Genomic DNA, 20530 nt, shown 5'->3' on the forward strand with positions numbered 1-20530 from the left:
AGATTTTCCCCTTGGGGGTGAAATCAGCACCATCCCTATGAATGCAGGCTTTAAAGAATTATGAGACGCTGCCATTGCTCTGCTCCAAGCCCACCAAGGAACAAGCCAAAGTTCAGTTAGTTCGGTCCTACACAAGAAACGGGCGTCCTTCACCTCCTGGGCTCCCCTCTTCAGAGTCTGCCCCTCACCCCTTCCCTGGGGGCTCTGTTTAAACCCCTCTCTGGTGGCCTCCCTCCCCTACCTGCCTGACACCCCTCGAGCCTCTCTGCAGCCCTTGATGGGAGCACTCCTGGGGGCCTGCGACTCCCACACCCAGGGCACATCGCAGAGCAGAGAGCCCATCTGAAAAGGAGCAACAACAGCTCAGCGACTCCATGGAAAGCAGCAGAAGGCGCCTGGGGCCGGGACGGGAGGGCGGCGGGCCCTGCAGGACAGAGGACGGGGAGGGCGGCCCACACCCTTCTCCTGCTACGGGTCCCACAGAACCTGCCTCCATGAGGCCTGCTCACAGCTCCCTCCTCTCGTTCTACAGGGTCTGGGGCCGGGGACCTGGGCAGTCACACTCCAGGGCCGGTTTAATGCTCTGCTGTTGTCATCCTGCTATTTTCCTGATTTTGAACAAGGGCCCCTGGTCTCATCTGGCTCTGGGCCTGCACAGTCTCGCCTGCAGAGGCTGTATCAACCGGGAGGCGCTAGACCGAGCCACGGGAGGAAACAGCCTCCGAATCTTAGGAGCTGGGGCAACGATGGGCGATTCTCACTCTAGCTGCAGGTGCCTCCAGGATGCAGGACGGTGGAGGAGGCACTGTCTCCGGGGCCACGGGTCACGGGGCAGAGGAAGGAAAGACTCCTGAGGGTCTTGTCCCAGCAGGAAGGCCTCTGGCCCCAAAGAGACGCATGTCACGGTGACCAGGACTTGCTGGCCAGCACTAGTCGCAGGCCCCAGCTAAACACAGGGGGCCTAGAGAGCAGGCCCCACGCAGGGAAATTCCAGAAGCAGGAGCAGGAGACACTGGGTGAAGTGCACGCACCAGGGACTGCAGGGAGTCGCTCGGCCAGCCCACAGGCCAAAGCTGCAGCCCTGACCTGGGCTGGCAGCTCTTCATTAGGCTGCCGGCCCCCTCATTGTCATTCCAGGCTAAGGACAGGCCGCATCTAAGGGGGAGGGACGCAAAGTGGTCCTCGCAGCAACTCAATTAATCCTCCATCGGAAATTCTAACATGATCAATTTGGGGAGCCGGCCGACATCGCAACACAGTAATTAGGAACAAGTTTCAACTCCCGGCTTCCTTTGAAGATTGTAATTGCAATTAATTAAACAATCTCACTGTTCCTCAGAGTCTGTTCCCGAGGAAACTGGAGCAGAGGCAGGGGGTGGAGGGGCCCTGACCCCTGTTCCTAGCAGTGCAGGGATCAAACGGGAGCCGTCTCCTTGGAATATGGAAGGACATGGAGTCTCCAGTCTCCCTGGAAATGCTGTGCTGGCTGGAAGGCAGAGGGAACCTGCCTCGGGTTCCGAGCTGACAACCCGACTCCTGTCCTCCCCCGGGGACCCCCAGGATGCCCAGCTTCCCTGCTTAGCAAGCTGACAGCCCCCGGTCACATTCATAACTTTCAGAGCAGCCCCCACAAGCAGGTTCTAGGGGCAGAGGTCCCACGTGACCACTGACGGGTCACACCCTGCCCCACATGCTGCTGTACCAGCTGTGGTGTGGGTGTGAGTGACCTGGCGAGGCTGCTGGTGCCCCGAGTGAGGGATGTGGAAAGGAGGCGTGTGCTGGGCTCCAGGGTAGAGAAGGACAGAGGAGGAGATCCCCCCTGGGTTAAGACAACGGGAGAAGGCTAGCTGCCAGAGAGTGGACAGCCTCAGCGGCAACAGCTGGCCCTCTGCAGGCTCTCACTGCATGCCAGGCCGACCCAGGGGCCTGAACAATGAGCTCTCCCACCTCCCCCCCCAGTGTCCCACCCAGAGGCACCGTGACCATGCTCCCACCTACCACTGAGGACCTGAGGCCCTAGATACGTGCTGACCGAGGGCTACAGGGCCGGTGCATAGAGGACCCAGCTTTCTGGCAGAGGTATGTTGTCTCCCGGAGCCTGGGAGGCAGCCACTGCTCACCCCAGCGAGTACCAGGGCCCAATGTCACAGCAATCAGCCCCGACACAACACCCACAATATTCAGTGCAGACCACCAGGCTTGCCTCTGAGAATACAGCGGAATCTTCTGGCAAGTCAGAGGGGGTGAAACGGTCTGCAGCATTCAAAAAAAGGTGTTTCTCTCCAATTTCCAAAAATAATTGGAAGCATCATTTTTAAGATTTTATCCCCTTAGCCTAAGACTCGAAAGCCAGTCCAGGATAAAACAGTGAGGCCAGAAGTTAGAGGCGCCCTACCTGGGAGATCACGCCTGAGGAAAGCTAGGGCAGAGAGGCACAGGTGGGCTTTGAGCTCCCTATCAGCCAGAGCAAAAAGGCCAGGCCAGGGCTTCATGGCTCTGTCTGTGAGGAGGGCAGCAGGAGACCCTGCATCCCAGGAGGGGCTGCCCAGACACTCATCCAAGGGGCAATGAGCAGAGGTCCTGAGGTCTCCCAACACTCCCCGCCCCCACAGGTTTCTTGATGCAGGAAGTCTTCCACCCCTGAATGCCCCACCCCCGCACTGAGTGGGTGGTCAGGAGACAACTTAGATGATCAACCTTGCTTCACATGAAAGAGTAGAGGTCCCGCTGTGGCCATTTCTGACCCAAGCCTCTCTCCAGGAACAGCATACTTAATTGGAAGAGAAAATGCATGATTTAGCAAAAAAAAGTCAACCCAGGGGCCACACCCCAGGGCTCACACCTCCTGGCTGTGATGGACATGGGAGTCACCTCCCCAACATCCCTTCCAGTCCCCTCAAGCTGATCCAGGATACTGTTCCTGGCCTTATTCTTAGAATCCAGTCAGGGTAACCCCACCCACTGGTCATAGGGATTGGTTCAGGAAATACATGCCTAGGTCAGTGAGTACAGGATACTGTCTGATTTAGGACTAGACACGTGACCCTACTGGACCAATGGGCCATTCAGGGAGGCTTCTTGGGGCTTGAGATGGATCCATTCTTCCATGAGAGCTCTGGGAAGTCAGTGGCCAGGGAGAATGAAAAGTCAGGAGGAGCATCAGGCATGCTGTCATCATTAAGGAAGCTAGTCGGAGGGATAGACCCAATCTTGAGCTCCTGGATCAAACCTTACCTGAAGCTCAGCTTATTTCTGGATCTTCCAGTTACATGAACCATTCTTTTTAACTTTCTCCCATTTAAGCCTGTTGTAGCCAGGCCTTTCGTGGCTATAATGTGGAGTTCTAATAACATGCTGGCTTATGCTCTTGGGCACGTCCCTTCCCCTCTCTAGGCCCCAGGGCCCTCTTCCACCCACTGACCTCATGGAACTACAGGGCGGATGAAAAGATGCAGTAAGCATGAAAGGGCTTTGGGATCCTAGAGTCTTGTGGGGAAAGAGTCTTCCCCATAAATGGAAGGCTATTTATCAGACAATGAGAGTCTCTTCTTGCTCATTGTGCTCTGGCCTTGCACCCGCTGCTTCCAGTCCTGTGACCTTTGAAGCTTTATTTTTAATTGCTCAGCCTTTGCACAGTCTGTCCCCTCTGCCTGGAGCCCCCTCCCCAAAAGTTCAAGTGACGGGTCCTCCTCACTCTTCCAACCTCAGATGTCACCTCCTCCAAGAGGCCCTCATGACCACTTTGTTTGAAATAGGACCTGTCTTTACTCATTTTCTTCATAGTACTTACTGCTGTTTTTATTTTTTTAGTCACGTTTGTTTCTTTAGTAGGTTACTTATTTGGTTACTTATCTTTCTCCCTTTGGTCAGTACTTCTCAGACTAGAGGTGGTAAAGGGCCACATTTTTATTTCCAACATGTACTTCCATGTGTGCATGCTAAGTCGCTCAGTGGTGTCCGACTCTTTGCGACCCCATGGACTGTAGCCCACCATGCTCCTCTGTCGATGGGATTCTCCAGGCAAGAATACTAGAGTGGGTTGCCATGTTCTCCTCCAGGGGATCTTCTGGACCCAGGAATCAAACCCTCATCTCTTATGTCTCCTGCATTGGCAGGCAGGTTCTTTACCACTAGCGCCACCTGGGAAGCCCCAATACCTCCATGCTGCTGCTGCTAAGTCACTTCAGTCATGTCCGACCCTGTGCGACCCCATAGATGGCAGCCTACCAGGCTCCTCCGTCCCTGGAATTCTCCAGGCAAGAACACTGAAGTGGGTTGCCATTTCCTTCACCAATGCATGAAAGTGAAAAGTGAAAGGGAAGTTGCTCAGTCATGTCCAACTCTTTGTGACCCCATGAACTGCAGCCCACCAGGCTCCTCCGTCCATGGGATTTTCCAGGCAACAGTACTGGAGTGGGTTGCCATTGCCATAAACTACATTAAAAATACATTTCTAGACAAATTCTATTTAAGGAATATACTAAATATAAACTCCAAATTCTTATCACACTTTACAGTTATAAAGCTACTCTGGCACCTTATAAAAGTTTCTAAACAGTTCCTCCCCATGTATGCTGTTTTTGGGTGAATTGCAGGCTCGGTCCCCACAGCACAAGGGAGGCAGAGTTTAAACACTGGCTTCCCCTTCCTGGAGGCGGGCTGGCGTTGCGGCAGTCCCCATGCGGTCTCCCGGGGTTCCCAGAGGGGCTTCCATACACCTGCGGGCCTACCTAGCTGCACAGACGCCCCCCACTGGCTTCCTTCCCTTCTCTCTCTCACCTCCTCACTCCCCTACCTATGTTTCCAAGGGTCACCTCCCGCATCAGTCACCTGCACTCAAATCCACGTTTAGGGCCTGCTTCTGGGGAAACCCGAACAATTAGTATTCAACACAGGGATATTGATAGAATCCTTTAACAGAATCATTTCTGTTACCCTGTCAGGATTCACACGCATGAGGATTGTGGTGTAACCACCGCACATGTCTATAAAATTGGAGAGATGGGACCACAAGTGGAAAGGAATCTGGAGCAGGGTCAGGGGTCTTGTGGGGTCCCCACCAGAGAAGAGGGAAGCTAAGGACCCCTCTTGCAGAGGCTGAGCCCCTGTCCTCCAGAGCTGAGCATTTCTTGTCACTGGTTCTCCTGCACACCAAGCAAGACTTTGGAAAAACCATCTCTGCCCACCACCAGGAAGCTATAAATAACTCCCGAATTAGAAGAAAGGGATAAAAAAAAAAGCTCCGATTCCATCTAGTATGCGCCCTCCAGCCCCCTGCCTCCTGCACGCCTCGGATCCAAGCCCCCAACAAGAGGAAAGCTGAGCCTTGGCCGGCAGGTGGGAGAAGAAGGTCACCCGGGCCCTGCGTCCAGTGGCTCTGCCGGCACCAGGAGTCCACGATAGACTGGCCTCTGCCAGGGCTTCTCACCTACAGAGGGAGACACCCAGGATGGAGGCCAGGTCACCAACGGCCTCAGCCGATCTCTCAGCCCCATAAGAGGGGTGGGGGTGGGAGTGGGGGGGGGGGGCAGGAGGACCCTCTTCTCTGCAGAGCCAGCACGGAGGGCTGGCAGGAAAGCAGCGGCCTGGGGACTGGGCTCCCCATGTGATGCTTGTGTCCTGGCTCCTGTTTCCCCATCACATCCTCCCCGCCCCCTCCTGCCCTGTGCTCCTTCCCTCCCATCTCTCCATCCGCGCCCCTCACCCGACCCTGATGCCCCTCTGTCCTGGAAGACAGGACCCCTGCTGAACTTGCAGTCACAAGGGAACCAAATCGCAGGTGCTCCCGGGAGCGCTGGGACCCAGGGTCCTCACCTGCAGCATGGGGGCGCTAATGCCCACCAAGAGGCTGTGACCAGGGTCCCAGAGGGCCACCCCCCTCCCCCCACTATCCCAGGTCCTCTCCCCGCCACGAGGGCCACCCACCTCCCCACTATCCCAGGTCCTCTCCCCCTCACGGCCTAGCCAGCCCATCAAGGCTGCCACTCTGACTTCCCGCCTTGATTCATTAGCCACTTGGGACAAAGTGGACATCCCACAACACCGCGGACCCGGCCCCCGGGGCTCTGCTGGCACCAGACGCCCGCCCAGGTGTGTCTGGCAAAGAGCCTCGAGCGGGAGAAGCAGAGGCACTGCACGCTTTATTGACAATCTCGGGACTGCGCTAGCCCAGCCAGGGGGCGCCCCCGCTGGGGGAAGCGGCCTCGGGCCCAGGGAAGGCGCCGCCCGCTGTGGCGGGCGCGGGCGTCAGCAGCACCAGGCCGGGCTGGGGGCCGGCGCCCGCGTGCGCATAGCTCAGCGCCAGCTGCTCCAGGCGCCGCTTGCGCCGCGCCGCCTGCGCCGCGCTGTGCAGGGGCCGCAGCAGCGCGGGGAGCGGCGCGCCCGGGCCCCGCAGCAGGAAGTCGAAGCCCGTGCGGTCGTGCGGGTCGTAGAAGAGCGGCCCGCGAGCCGGGTCGGGCCCCGGTGGCCAGGCGAACGGGAAGGGCAGCGTGAAGTCCTCTGTGAGCACGCGGATGGCGAAGTCGTTCTCCTCGCCCAGCGCTCGATAGGCGCGCCCGATGCCGCGGAAGTGCGCCTCCCACAGCTGCGCGTCCCCGCCGTAGATGTCCGGGAACCGGGGCTCCTGGGGCGCGGCGGGGCCTGCGGGCAGGGATCGGAGCGGCCAGAGATAAGCGACTCCCGCAGCCACCCGCGCTGAGCCAGAGAGGCCAAGGTGGGCCACGTGGAGACAGAGAGGGGAGGGGTACCGGAGAGGGAGACTAATTTCCAGGGACAGCGCTAAGGAGCTGTGAGCGGCAGAAAGGCCCGGAGGGGTGTGTTAGAATATAGCCACTACATACTATTTGGGCGGAAAGTTTCAGAAGGGGAGGAGTCTGGATAGCTTTGCGGGGAGCTCGCAGAGCCTGCTGTGGACCTGGGGTCATCCCCAGAGAGCAGGGGTGACCTGATGACTCTCAATGGAAAGTCGATCCTGGGCCTGGGCAGAGGATGGACTGCGGGGGAGGGGGACAGAGCCAGGTGAGGGTGAATTCGAAGGAGGACTCAGCAGGGCCAGCATGGAGGGGCCAGAGCCGGCCTTGTGTCAACAGATTGGGGGAGGAGGGAGCCCTGCCTGGGCACGGGGATCTGGGACCCAGGGGGCTGACCAGCTTGACCAGCTTCACCAGGGAGAAGGATCCGGTTGGAAGCTGGGCTGGTGCTGTGTCCGTGGGACACCCCCTTCCCCCTCACTCCAGGAGCACATTCCAGGAGAAATGGGGACATGGCTGATCGCTGACTCACACATGGATTCCCAGGAGGTGGGGGTCTGGTGAAATCCAGGGGTCCGCTCTCAGATATCACGTGTGTATGGACGCAGCACTGTGCCCCTGGGTGGGGGCCTCTGCACCCGTGAGGCCCATCCATCCATGGTCCCAGGCAGCAGCCCAAGCCGCCACTCCAAGCCCACACCTTCTATGAGCTGCTAGGAGAGACCCTTCCCCCTTGCCCCCTTCCTTCCTTCAGCAAAGTGCTTAGCTCTGGGGATACTGAACTCAACGATGCAACCGTGGGTCCTCCCTGGGTATAGATAAGTCTCTGGGGACACAGGACCAACTGGGCAGCTCCTTGGAGACAAGGCAGGACTCAGGGGGAGGGCCTGGGAGGAGGTGATGGATGAACCCATACAAGGCTCTGAGCGTGAGTTCTTAGGTCCTCCCCCCACACCCCTGTGAGGGGCAACAGCACTCAGCCTGTTTTCCTGGTGAGAATGCAGACCCAGAGAGGCCCGCCCTGAACTGATGGCCGCAGGAGCGCCCCCGTGCCCACCCTCCTGCTAGGGGCCCCTGGACGATGACTCTCCTCCCCTGCTAAGTACCCTGGGGCATCTGCTGTGCGCCAGGCTCCGCCACAGCTGTGTACTGCACACACTCGGCTTCTCCCAGGCCAGGGACAGGAGCCAGCAGACCTGGGTCAGAGGTGCTTCCGTCACCTGGGAGAGCGTGGTCTGGGTTCTGGATTCCCTGAGCCTCCGTTTCCCCATCTGAAAAATGGAAACAGTTGAGCCTGTTCTGCCATCCTTGTGGATAAAGAGGTCATGAACCTTTGTGAACCTCTTTGTCAGGTCCTCCTGTGACCCGCTTTGTCAGTGGGAAGTGCCTTCCTAGCTCAGCACCAAAGCGGTTGCTTCCAGAATCACAGACCCAGGTGGACTGGCTCTGAGCAGGGTGTGAGGCCAGAGGGGCTGGCTCGGGGCCCACTGCACTCAGCACCTTGGACAGGTCCGAGGCAGCCTTGCAGGAGCCTCAGATTTGGATGGCAGAATGGCTGTGCCCCCACCCGGGGCAGCCTGTCCTGTCCACCGGGACACCTCCTCCCTGAAGGCCTCCAGGGTGAGTGGCCGGAGGCACAGCACTGCACTGGTGTCCACAGCACTGGCCCGGCCTCACACTTAGTACCAGCAGGCGGTGGGCTGTGCAGAGGCGCTTTGGGGTGTTGCGGGCCAGGGGTGAGAGTTGTGGAGAAGAGGGGAGGGCCCCCGGGGGGCAGGAGAGGACTGACCACCCCTGACTGGCAGTTAGCCAGGTGGGTCTGGTGGTTGCAGAGCAGACATGAGGGGTAGGGGCCGCCACTCAGACCACAAGGTGGCCAGGGCAGCAATCCAGGGCAGAGGGGCTGGGGGCTCAGCGGAGAGAAGTGCTGCTTCTACATGTGTCTTGAAGATGGAGCCCACAGGCTTTGCCGATGGAGGGGCTGATGGGGGAAGGGGAGGGGAGCAACGGGAAGACTTGCAGTTTCTGGCCTGAGCCACTGGAGGAAAGGAAGCCCCATATACTGATAGGAGCAACTTGGGGCTAGGGGCTCAAGAGTCTAATTCTGCACTGGTGATGCCTTCAGATAGGCCGGGGAAGAGGTGCAGAGGAGAGTTAGCTAGAGTCTTGGCTTGAGGTGGGGGGCTCCAGGCTGAAGACAGACTCCTGGGAGATGGTGGCATTTAAAGCCACAGGGGATCCCCCGGTGGTCCAGTAGTTAGGACCCATGCTCTCACTGCCTCAGAACTGGACGTGATCGTGAGACAGAGAGGGAAGAAGCCTGAGCAGCCGGCCTGGGCCCCCAGCTTCCCCAGGTCAGGGAGAGAAGGTGGAGCAGCAGTGATGCGAGAGGAGAAGGGCAGGCTGGGGCTCTGGGAGTCAGCGGGGAGGGGCCCTGGGCCCGGAGCTGCCCCTTCAAATACACTGCGTGTGTCACTCAGTTGTGTCCGGCTCTGTGCCACCCCATGGACCGTAGCCCGCCAGGTTCCTCCGTCCATAGGATTCTTCAGGCAAGAATACTGGAGTGGGTTGCCATGCCCTCCTCCAGGGACTCCTGTTTCTCCCGCCGTCTAGTGCCCAGCCCGTCCTGCAGGCTGTGAGTACAGGCGTCCCCTCCTGCCTCCATCCTCACCCAGACAGCATCTGGTAGGCTCCAACACACCTACAGTAACCCCAAAGCAGCATCCTAAATATTCCAGCATTGGTGCTTACTGTTTGCCAGAGCTGGGGACTTGGAGGAGCAAGGTAGGGTGGATGAGGCTGGACCACGCTCTTTCCTAGATTCAGCCTCCTGGACTAACCCTTTCAACCACTTTTGAGAGACCTGAGAGGCAAGGAAGAGGCCCTGGGGAGACCATGGTGACAGAGGTGCGGCCTCTAGGAAGGCATCCCCCTTCTGGACTCCAGGCCACGGGGACCATCCACGGCATAGCTGGCCCCTTCCCTCCAGGAGGCGGGAGGGGTGGACAGGGGCCAGGCGGGTGTGGATGATGAGGAGCCCAGCTCCAGAGGCTGCAGGGCTGGGATCTGACCCCCGAGGGCCCGGCCAAGTCTCCTTTCTCCTGTGACCACCTCCTGTCCAAGCCCGCCAGGTCCCCAGGAGAGCCTCTGAGCTCCGCACCTGTGCATTCCACAGTGCAGAACCAAACAGCAACATTCACGAAACCAGGAATGACAGCATCTCCTCTGTTGGTTTAGGGCATTGAGTTAAATTTCGGCTTCCATCATCACCTCTGATGTGGAGAGGCCTCCTCATCAGGGGCTTGTGGGGAGGGGAGGATTGATGAGGGAGGGCTGCCCAGGGCCAGGCTGTGATGGGTGTCCACAACCACAAAGCTATTAGCTCACCCAATCCTCCCATTCTTTACCTGGTAGCTGTCATATACTTATACCCATTTCACAGCCAAGGAAGCTGAGGCAGGGATGGGTGAGGGGCCTCCAGGAAGGTCTCCCAGTGGGTGCAGAGCTGGTCCTCAGGGTTCTATCTGACATCAGAGTCTGCACTCTACTGCTTCCTTGGACCCTGACGATGATGGGGACCTCACTACCTCTCCAGCCTGTTCCTGTCTGATGCTGCCATCTGGGGCATTGCAGACCCAGACTGCTTCTTTGAGTGATGAGGGTCAGATCTCCCCTCTCGGGTTTCCTGCCTGGTTCCCAGGGGTCCAGGCTGCCATCTAGGCGTCAACCTTACAAAGGAGGCTCGGAGGTGGCTGGGGAGCAGAAGGGCAGGGCTTGAGTCGCTGGTGTGACTGGCCCTGACACTTGGGATGTGACCTTGGGGAGGCCTCCTCTGCCCCTGGAGCCTCAGCTATTTGTCTATAAAATAGAGTGCAGGCGGGGCGGGTCTCAGACAAGATGCTGTCTGGGAAAGCAGTGGCTAACGCGGGGCTTCTCTGCCATCCCAGAGCCCGGGTGTCGAGGGGCAGAGGGGCAGGCTGCAGCCTCTGGCCTGGAGGTCAGCTCTGGACGGGGAGTCCCGTGGACGCGGGCCCAGGCCGCCTCTCCCCTTCCACTCCTCCCTGAAGTGCCCGCGGCATCGGTGAGCTTCTCTCTCTTTGTTAATTCCTTGAGGAGCGGCTTATTATGAGTCTGAGCACCCGGTGATAGCAGAGCTTTGGCTTGTTTTATGCCGGCCCGTATAATGCATAAACATTTTAAATCTTCTCGGCTATGCATGAGTGTGTCCTAGAGAAGCAAAGAATAAACACGATCGGGGGCTGAGCTGCCTGTTTCACGCTGCAGCAGAGAATTTAAAATCCCCTTCCCGGCTGCAGCTGCCCCCATCCTGAGTATGCCCTGGCTGGGGGCGGGCAGGCCGGGCCAGGGCGTGCAGGTGAGCAGCAGGGGCCCCGGGGTCCTTGACGCCCGGAGGCAGGCCCCTGACTCGACCTCTCCACCTGTTCGCGTTTGTGTTCTCTCGCCGTGTTCCATTCTCCAGTGTGAGGGACAGAAATAGCCAGAGTTCCTAGCAGGCCGCTTCGTAAACACTTTGCGGGTGTGATGGGCACGCAGATGGGCCAGGTGGCTACTTGCCTGCTTTGCTTCTGGGGTGAGCTGCACACACCTGTGGGCAGTGGCGCTCCTGCCTCCCCGTGGGCAGGGCACGCAACCACCCAGGTTGGCTCACAGTTGAGATCCGTGGCTCAGGCCTGGGGAACCTTACACCCTCACCCCAGGCTCTGCCCAGACCAGTTGAATCAGACTCCAGGGCAGCCCCGTGTCTGTGCTGTTAAGAAGTGCCCGGAGATCAAAGCTTCAAAAGAAGACGATGCCTGACTGCTCTTGAAAATTGATAAGCATCCCAGTATCCCTGTGGCATGTGGAAAGGGACACTGGGTCTCCCGCCTCACGTGGAGAGGCATCCCGATTGCCCTGCCAAGCCTCGAGGAGAATCCCGGGGTGTCCCTTGCAACTAGACAGGAGTCCTGACGTCGCTGAACAAACATGTGTTTTGCAGGGTCATCCCCTTCGTAACTCGAAAATATACCCCAGGTTCCTGCGGCAACTCGAGAAAAACCATGAGACTTCCCCCTTGCCGCAAGATGAGGCCTGATTCCCCTGCACTGCGTGCAGAGCAACTCCGTGTTCCACATCAAACACGAAGGAGCCTTGATTTCCTTGATGGCACTCCAGAGAATCCCCAAGAACACTGTCTCAAGTCTAGAGGGACCCTGAGGTCACTGCAGCAACACGAAAGAGCTCCATGTAACCCAAATCATCTCGAGATGAGAGCTGATTTCCTGGCTTCAAATCAAGAGGAATGCCATCTTTCCACAAGAACTACAAGAGGAGGCTTCTCTCAGCTATATGTATGTGAGAGGGACCCGAAACTTGCGGACCTAAATGGAATCGACACCGAGATGGCCTGACTCGAAATAAGGCTGGAATTCACTGCAGTGACTTGAACGCAAGCTGGTTTCCTTCTCACAAGATGAAGGGATGTCTGAATCCCCTGGAGAGACACAAGAGAAGGCCCTAGCTCCCCGCCCCATCTCGACAGGAGGCCTCACATCCCTTTGACAACTCCAGAGAAACGCGGAGTTGATTATTCAAAAGGAGACTATGCCTGAATGCTCTTGAAAATTCATAGGAATCCCAGTATCCCAGTGGCAACAGGAAAGGGACCCTGTGTCTGCCGCCTCACCTCGAGAGGTATTTCTATTGACCTTTCAAGCCTTGAGGAGAATCCCGAGGTGTCCCTCGCAACTAGGCAGGAGTCCTGATGTTGCTGAGCAAACACGTGTTTTGAACGGCCATCCCCGTCGTAACTCGAGAATATACCCTAGGTGCCCGCCGCAACTCGAGAAAAACCATGAGACGTCCCCCTCGCCGCAAGATGAGGCCCGATTCTGTGGCATTGCATTCAGAGCAATACCTTGTTCCACATCAAACATAAAAGGAGCCTTGATTTCCTTCATGGCAATCCAGAGAAACCCCAGGAAAACTGTCTCAAGTCTAGAGGGATCCTGAGGTCACTGCAGCCACACGAAAGAGCTCCGTGTACCCAAAATCAATTCGAGATGAGACCTTAGTCCCTGGCTTCGACTCAAGGGGAATACCAACTTTCCACAAACAACTCAAGAGGAAGCATCTCTCAGCTGTGGGTATGTGAGAGGGCCCCTGAGTTTGCGGCCTCAAGTGGAATGGACACCGAGATGCCCTGACTCGAAATAAGGCCGGATATCCCTGCAGTGACTTAAATGCAGGATCGTCTTGAATCTCCCAAGAAGAAGGGATGTCTGAATCCCCTACGGAGACCATAGAGAAAGACCTAGATCCCCAGCTAATCCAGACCGGAGGCCTCACATCCTTTGAAAAATCGAGAGGTACGTGGAGATAAATGACTCCAAAAGGAGACGATGCCTGACTCCTTTTGAAAATTGATAGGAATCCCAGTATCCCTGTGGCACGAGGAAAGGGACCCTGGGTCTCCCACCTCACGTGGAGAGGTGTCCGAATTGCCTTGCCAAGCCTCGAGGAGAATCCCGGGGTGTCCCTTGCAACTAGACAGGAGTCCTGATGTCGCTGAACAAACACGTGTTTTGAAGGGCCATCCCCGTCGTAACTTGAGAATACAGCCCAGATTCCCGCCGCAACTCGAAAAAAACCATGAGACTTCCCCCTCGCCAAGAGATGAGGCCCGATTCCCCTGCATTGCGTGCAGAGCAATTCCGTGTTCCACATAAAACACGAAAGGAGCCTTCATTTCCTTGATAGCACTCCAGAGGAACCCCAAGAACACTGTCTCAAGTCTAGAGGGATCCTGACGTCACTGCAGCCACACAAAAGAGCTCCATGTACCCCAAATCATCTCGAGATGAGAGCTGATATCCTGGCTTCAAATCAAGAGGAATGCCAACTTTCCGCAAGCACCACAAGAAGAGGCTTCTCTCAGCTATAGGTATCTGAGAGGGACCCTGAGTTTGCGGCCTCCAGTGGAATGGACACCGAGATGCCCTGACTCGAAATAAGGCCGGATATCCCTGCAGTGACTTGAATGCAGGCTCGTCTTGCATCTCCCAAGATGAAGGGATGTCTGAATCCCCTGTGGAGACCATACAGAAAGACTTAGCTCCCCACTAATGGCGACCAGAGGCATCACATCCTTTGAAAACTCGAGAGGTATGCGGAGATCAATGCTTCAAAAGGAGATGATGCCTGACTCCTCTTGAAAATTGACAGGAATCCCAGTATCCCTGTGGCATGTGGAAAGGGACCCTGGGTTTCCCTCCTCATCTGGAGAGCCGTCCCTATTGCCCTGCCAAGCCTCGAGGAGAATCCCGAGGTATCGCTGGCAACTAGACAGGAGTCCTCAAGTCGCTGAACCAACACGAGTTTTGAAGGGCCATCCCCGCTGTAACATGAGAACATACCCCAGATTCCCGCTGCAACTCAAGAAAAACCATGAGACCTCCCCATTGCCGCGAGCTGAAGCCCGATTGCAATGCTGCGTGCAGAGCAAGTCCGTGTTCCTCATCAAACACGAAAGGAGCCTTGACTTCCTCGATGGACCTCCAGAAAGTTCCCTAGAACACTGTCACCAGTCTAGCGGGACCCTGAGGTCCCCGCAGCAACACCAAAGAGCACTGTGTACCCTAAGTCAACTCGAGATGAGGCCCGATTCCACTGCATTGCATGCAGACCACATCCGAGTTCCCCATCAAACATGAAAGGAGCCTTGACTTCCTTGATGGAGCTCCATAGAGTCCCCAAGAACACTGTCACAAGTCTAGAGAGACCCTGAGGTCACCGCAGCAACACAAAAGAGCATCGTGTACCCCAAATCAACTCGAGATGAGGCCCGATTCCCTTGCATTGGCTCCTGAGCAATCCCGCATTCCCCATCAAGCACAACAAGTGGCCTCACTTCCTATAGGCAACTCCAGAGATTCCCCGAGAATACTGTCCCAAGTCTAGAGGAACACCAAGTTCAGCACAGCAACTCGAGAAAAGCTCCATGTAGCCGAAATCATCTCGAGATCAGAGTGGATTCCCTGGCATCGACTCAAGGGGAATGCCAACTTTCCACAAGCACCTCAAGAGGAGGCATCTCTCAGCTATAGGTATGTGAGAGGGACCCTGAGTGTGCTGCCTCAAGTGGAATGGACACCGAGATGCCCTGACTCGAAATAAGGCCGGATTTCCCTGCAGTGACTTGAATGCAGGCTCATCTTTCATCTCTCAAGATGAAGGGATGCCTGAATCCCCTGTGGAGACCCTAGAGAAAGCCCTAGTTCCCCGCCTCATCTCGCCAGGAGGCCTCACATCCCTTTGATAACTCGAGAGGAAGGTGGAGTTCATAACTTTAAAAGGACACAATGCCTGAGTCATCTTGAAAATTGATAGGAACCCCAATATCCCTGTGGCAACTGGAAAAGGGCCCTGGGTCTCCCGCCTCACTTCAAGAGTCGTCCTATTTCCCTGCCAAACCTCGAGGAGAATCCCAAGGTGTCCCTCGCAAGTACACAAGAGTCCTGACGTCGCTAACAGACAGGAGTTTTGAAGGGTCATCCCCATCGTAACTCGAGAATATAGCCAAGGTTTCTGCTGCAACTCGAGAAAAGCCATGAGACATCCCCCTCGCTGCCAGATGAGCCCCGATTCCCCTGCATTGCATGCAGAGCAATTACGTGTTCCCCAGCAAATGTGATAGGAGACTGGACTTCCTTGATGGAACTGTATAGAGTCCCCAAGAACACTATCAAAAGCCGAGAGGGACCCTGAGGTCACCCCAGCAACACGAAAGAGCTTCAAGTACCCCAAATCAACACGAAAAATGAGGCCCAATTCCGCTACATTAGCTCCAGAGCCATCCCGTGTTCCCCTTCAAACACAAGTGGCTTGACTTCCCTTAGGCAACTCCAGAGATTCCCGAGAACACCGTCCCAAGTCTAGAGGAACACCAAGTTCAGCACAGCAACTCGAGAAAAGCTCCATGTACCCCAAATCATCTCAAGATGGGAGCTGATTCCCTGGCTTCGATTCAAAAGGAATGCCAACTTTCCACAAGCACCTCAAGAGGAGGCTTCTCTCAGCTATAGGTATGTGAGAGGGACCCTGAGTTTGCTGCCTCAAGTGGAATTGAAACCGAGATGCCCTGACTCGAAATAAGGCCGGACTTCCCTGCAGTGACTTGAATGCAGGCTCTTCTTTCATCTCAAGATGAAGGGATGTCTGAATGCCCTGTGGAGACCCTAAAGAAAGCCCTTGTTCCCCGACTCATCTCGACAGGAGGCCTCACATCCCTTTGACAACTCGAGAGGAGCACAGAGTTCAAGTCGTCAAAAGGAGACGACGCCTGACTAACCTTGAAAATTGATAGGAATCCCAACATCCCTGTGGCAACTGGGAAGGGAGCCTGGGTCTCCCGTCTCACCTTGAGAGCCGTCCCTATTGCCCTGCCAAGCCTCGAGGAGAATCCCGAGGTATTGCTGGCAACTAGACAGGAGTCCTCAAGTCGCTGAACCAACACGAGTTTTGAAGGGCCATCCCTGCTGTAACATGAGAACATACCCCAGATTCCCGCTGCAACTCAAGAAAAACCATGAGACCTCCCCATTGCCGCGAGCTGAAGCCCGATTGCAATGCTGCGTGCAGAGCAAGTCCGTGTTCCTCATCAAACACGAAAGGAGCCTTGACTTCCTCGATGGACCTCCAGAAAGTTCCCTAGAACACTGTCACCAGTCTAGCGGGACCCTGAGGTCCCCGCAGCAACACCAAAGAGCACTGTGTACCCTAAGTCAACTCGAGATGAGGCGCGATTCCACTGCATTCCATGCAGACCACATCCGAGTTCCCCATCAAACATGAAAGGAGCCTTGACTTCCTTGATGGAACTCCATAGAGTCCGCAAGAACACTGTCACAAGTCTAGAGAGACCCTGAGGTCACCGCAGCAACACCAAAGAGCATCGTGTACCCCAAATCAACTCGAGATGAGGCCCGATTCCACTGCATTGCATGCAGACCACATCCGAGTTCCCCATCAAACATGAAAGGAGCCTTGACTTCCTTGATGGAGCTCCATAGAGTCCCCAAGAACACTGTCACAAGTCTAGAGAGACCCTGAGGTCACCGCAGCAACACAAAAGAGCATCGTGTACCCCAAATCAACTCGAGATGAGGCCCGATTCCCTTGCATTGGCTCCTGAGCAATCCCGCATTCCCCATCAAGCACAACAAGTGGCCTCACTTCCTATAGGCAACTCCAGAGATTCCCCGAGAACACTGTCCCAAGTCTAGAGGAACACCAAGTTCAGCACAGCAACTCGAGAAAAGCTCCATGTACCCCAAATCATCTCGAGATGGGAGCTGATTCCCTGGCTTCGATTCAAAAGGAATGCCAACTTTCCACAAGCACCTCAAGAGGAGGCTTCTCTCAGCTATAGGTATGTGAGAGGGACCCTGAGTTTGCTGCCTCAAGTGGAATGGACACCGAGATGCCCTGACTCGAAATAAGGCTGGATTTCCGTGCAGTGACTTGAATGCAGTCTCGTCTATCAGCTCACAAGATGAAGGGATGTCTGAATCCCCTGTGGAGACCTTAGAGAAAGCCCTGGTTCCCCGCCCCCCCCCCCCCCCCCCCCCGCTTCATCTCTACTGGAGGCCTCACATTCCTTTGACAACTCGAGAGGCATGTGGAGGTCAGTGCTTCAAAAGGAGACAAGGCCTGACTCCTCTTGAAAATTGACAGAAATCTTAATATCCCTGTGTAAACTGGGAAGGGAGACTGGGTCTGCCGCCTCACCTCGAGAGACATCCCTATTTCCCGGCCAAGCCTCGAGGAGAATACCCAGGTGTCCCTCGCAACTAGACAGGAGTCCTGACATCGCTGAACCAACACGAGTTTTGAAGGCCCATCCCCGCTGTAACTCGAGAACATAACCCAGGTTCCCGCCGCAACTCCAGAAAAATCATGACACTTTCCCCTGGCCTCGAGATGAGGCCCGATTACCCTGCACTGCATGCAGAGCATGTCTGTGTTCCCCATCAAACATGAAAAGAGCCTTGACTTCCTTGATGGAACTCCAGAGAGTCCCCAGGAACCCTGTCACTAGTCTAGAGGGACCCTGAGGTCCCGGCAGCAACATGACAGTGCACTGTGTACACAAAATCAACTCCAGATGAGGCCAGATTCCCCTGCATGGTCTCCAGAGCCATCCCTCGTTCCCCATCAAACACGACAAGTGGCTTGACTTCCTATAGGCAACTCCAGAGATTCCCCGAGAATACCGTCTCAAGTCTAGAGGAACACCAAGTTCAGCACAGAAACTCGAGAAAAGCTCCCTGTAACCCAAATTATCTCGAGATGAGAGCTGATTCGCTGGATTCGACTCAAGAGGAATGCCAACTTTCCACAAGCACCTCAAGGGGAGGCTTCTCTCAGCTATAGATATGTGAGAGGGACCCTGAGTTTGCTGCCTCAAGTGGAATGGACACCGAGATGCCCTGACTCGAAATAAGGCAGGATTTCCCTTCAGTGACTTGAATGCTGGCTCGTCTTTTATCTCACAAGAAGAAGGGATGTCTGAATCCGCTGTGGAGACCATAGAGAAAGACTTAGTTCCCCGCCTCATAACGACAGTATGCCTCACATCCATTTGAAACCTCGAGAGGCATGAGTTAAATATTTCAAAAGGAGACGACGGCTGAATCCTCTTGAAAATTGATAGAAATCCCAATATCCCTGTGGCAACTGGAAAGGGACACTGGGTCTCCCGCCTCACATCGAGAGGCGTACCTATTGCCCTGCCAAGCCTCGAGGAGAATCCCGATGTGTCCCTCGCAACTAGACAGGAGTCCTGACATCGCTGAACCAACACTAGTTTTGAAGGGCCATCCCCGTTGTAACTCGAGAACATACCCCAGGTTCCCGCCAAAACTTGAGAAAACCATGAGAATTCCCCCTCGCCCCGAGATGAGGCCCATTCCCCTGCATTGCATGCAGAGAAACTCCGTGTTCCACATCAGACATGAAAGGAGCCTTGACTTGCGAGATGAAACTCCACATAGTCCCCAAGAACAGTGTCACAGGTCTAGAGGGACCCTGAGGTCACCGCAGCAACACGAAAGAGCTCCGAGTACCCCCAAATAAACTCGAGATGATGCCTGATTCCCCTGCGTTGGCTGCAGAGCAATCCCGCGTACCTCATCAAACAGGTCAAGTGGCTTGACTTCTTTAGAACTACAGAGATTCCCCGAGAACACCATTCCAAGTCTAGAGGAACACCAAGTTCAGCACAGTAACTTGAGAAAAGCTCCATGTACTGCAAAACATTTCGAGATGAGAGCTGATTCCCTGGCTTCGACTCAGGAGGAATGCCAACTTTCCACAAGCAGCTCAAGCGGAGGCTTTTCTCAGCTCTAGGTATGTGAGAGGGACCCTGAGTTTTCTGCCTCAAGTGGAATGGACACAGAGAGGCCCTAACTCGAAATAAGGCCGGATTTCCCTTCAGTGACTTGAATGCAGGCTCGTCTTTCAGCTCACAAGATGAAGAGATGTCTGAATCCCCTGTGGAGACCCTAGGGAAAGCCCTAGTTCCCCGCCTCCCCTCGACAGGAGGCCTTACATCCCTTTGACAACTCGAGAGGCACTTGGAGTTCAAAGCTTCAAAAGGAGACGATGGCTGACACCTCTTGAAAATTGAAAGGAATAACAATTTCCTGTGGCAACTGCAAAGGGAAACTGGGTCACCCGCCTCACCTCGAGAGGCATCCCTATTGCCCTGCCAAGCCTCGAGGAGAATCCTGAGGTGTCCCTCGCAACTAGACAGGAGTCCTGTCACCGCTCAACCAACATCGGTTTTGAAGGGCCATCCTGGGCTTAACTCGAGAACATACCCTAGGTTCCCACAACAACTCGACAAAAACCATGAGACTTCCCCCTGGCCACAAGGTGAGGCACGATTACCCTGCATTGAGTGCAGAGCAAGTTCGTGTTCCCCATCAAACATGAAAGGAGCCTTGACTTCCTAGATGAAACTCCACATAGTCCCCAAGAACAATGTCACAGGACTAGAGGGACCCTGAGGTTATCGCAGCAACACGAAAGAGCTAGTGTAACTCAAATCATCTCGTGAAGAGGTCCGATTCCCCTGCATGGTCTCCAGAGCCATCCCGCATTCCCCATCAAACAGGACAAGTGGCTTGACTTCCTTTAGGCAACTCCAGAGATTACCCGAGTGCTCCGTCCCATATCTAGGGGAACACCAGGTTCAGCAGAGCAACTCGAGAAAAGCTCCGTGTACCCCAAATCATCTCGAGATGAGAGCTGATTCCCTGGATTCAACTCAAGAGGAATGCCAACTTTCCACAAGCAGCTCAAGAGGAGGCTTCTCTCAGATATAGGTATGTGAGAGGGACCGTGAGTGTGCTGCCTCAAGTGGAATGGACACCGATATGCCCTGACTTGAAATAAGGCCGGATTTCCCTGCAGTGACTAGAATGCAGGCTCCTCTTTCATCTCACAAGAAGAAAGGGTGTCTGAATCCCCTGTGGAGACCCTAGACAAAGCCCTAGTTCCCCACCTCATCTCGACAGGAGGCCTCACATCCTTTGAAAACTCGAGAGGCATGTGGAGCTTAATGCTTCAAAAGCAGACGAGGCCTGAGTCCTCTTGAAAATTGATAGGTATCCAAATATCCCTGTGGCAACTGCAAAGGGAAACTGGGTATCCCGCCTAACCTCGAGAGGTGTCCCTATTGTCCTGCCAAGCCTCGAGGGAAATCGCAAGGTGTCCCT

General features: G+C 55.6%; 1 protein-coding gene across 1 annotated transcript; it reads right to left on the bottom strand.

Annotated features, from left to right (window-relative positions):
- Window positions 1-6163: 6163 nt before the first annotated feature.
- LOC133064584 (uncharacterized protein C8orf90-like) lies at window positions 6164-8020 on the bottom strand. The gene is made up of 2 exons (XM_061154872.1): window positions 7909-8020; window positions 6164-6639 (listed from the first exon to the last, which is right to left on the bottom strand). The coding sequence occupies exons 1-2, from the start codon at window positions 8018-8020 to the stop codon at window positions 6164-6166; spliced, it is 588 nt and encodes a 195-aa protein (XP_061010855.1).
- Window positions 8021-20530: the final 12510 nt, after the last annotated feature.

The sequence above is a fragment of the Dama dama genome, chromosome 1 (genome assembly GCF_033118175.1).
Source record: "Dama dama isolate Ldn47 chromosome 1, ASM3311817v1, whole genome shotgun sequence".
Classification (NCBI taxonomy): Eukaryota; Metazoa; Chordata; class Mammalia; order Artiodactyla; family Cervidae; genus Dama; species Dama dama.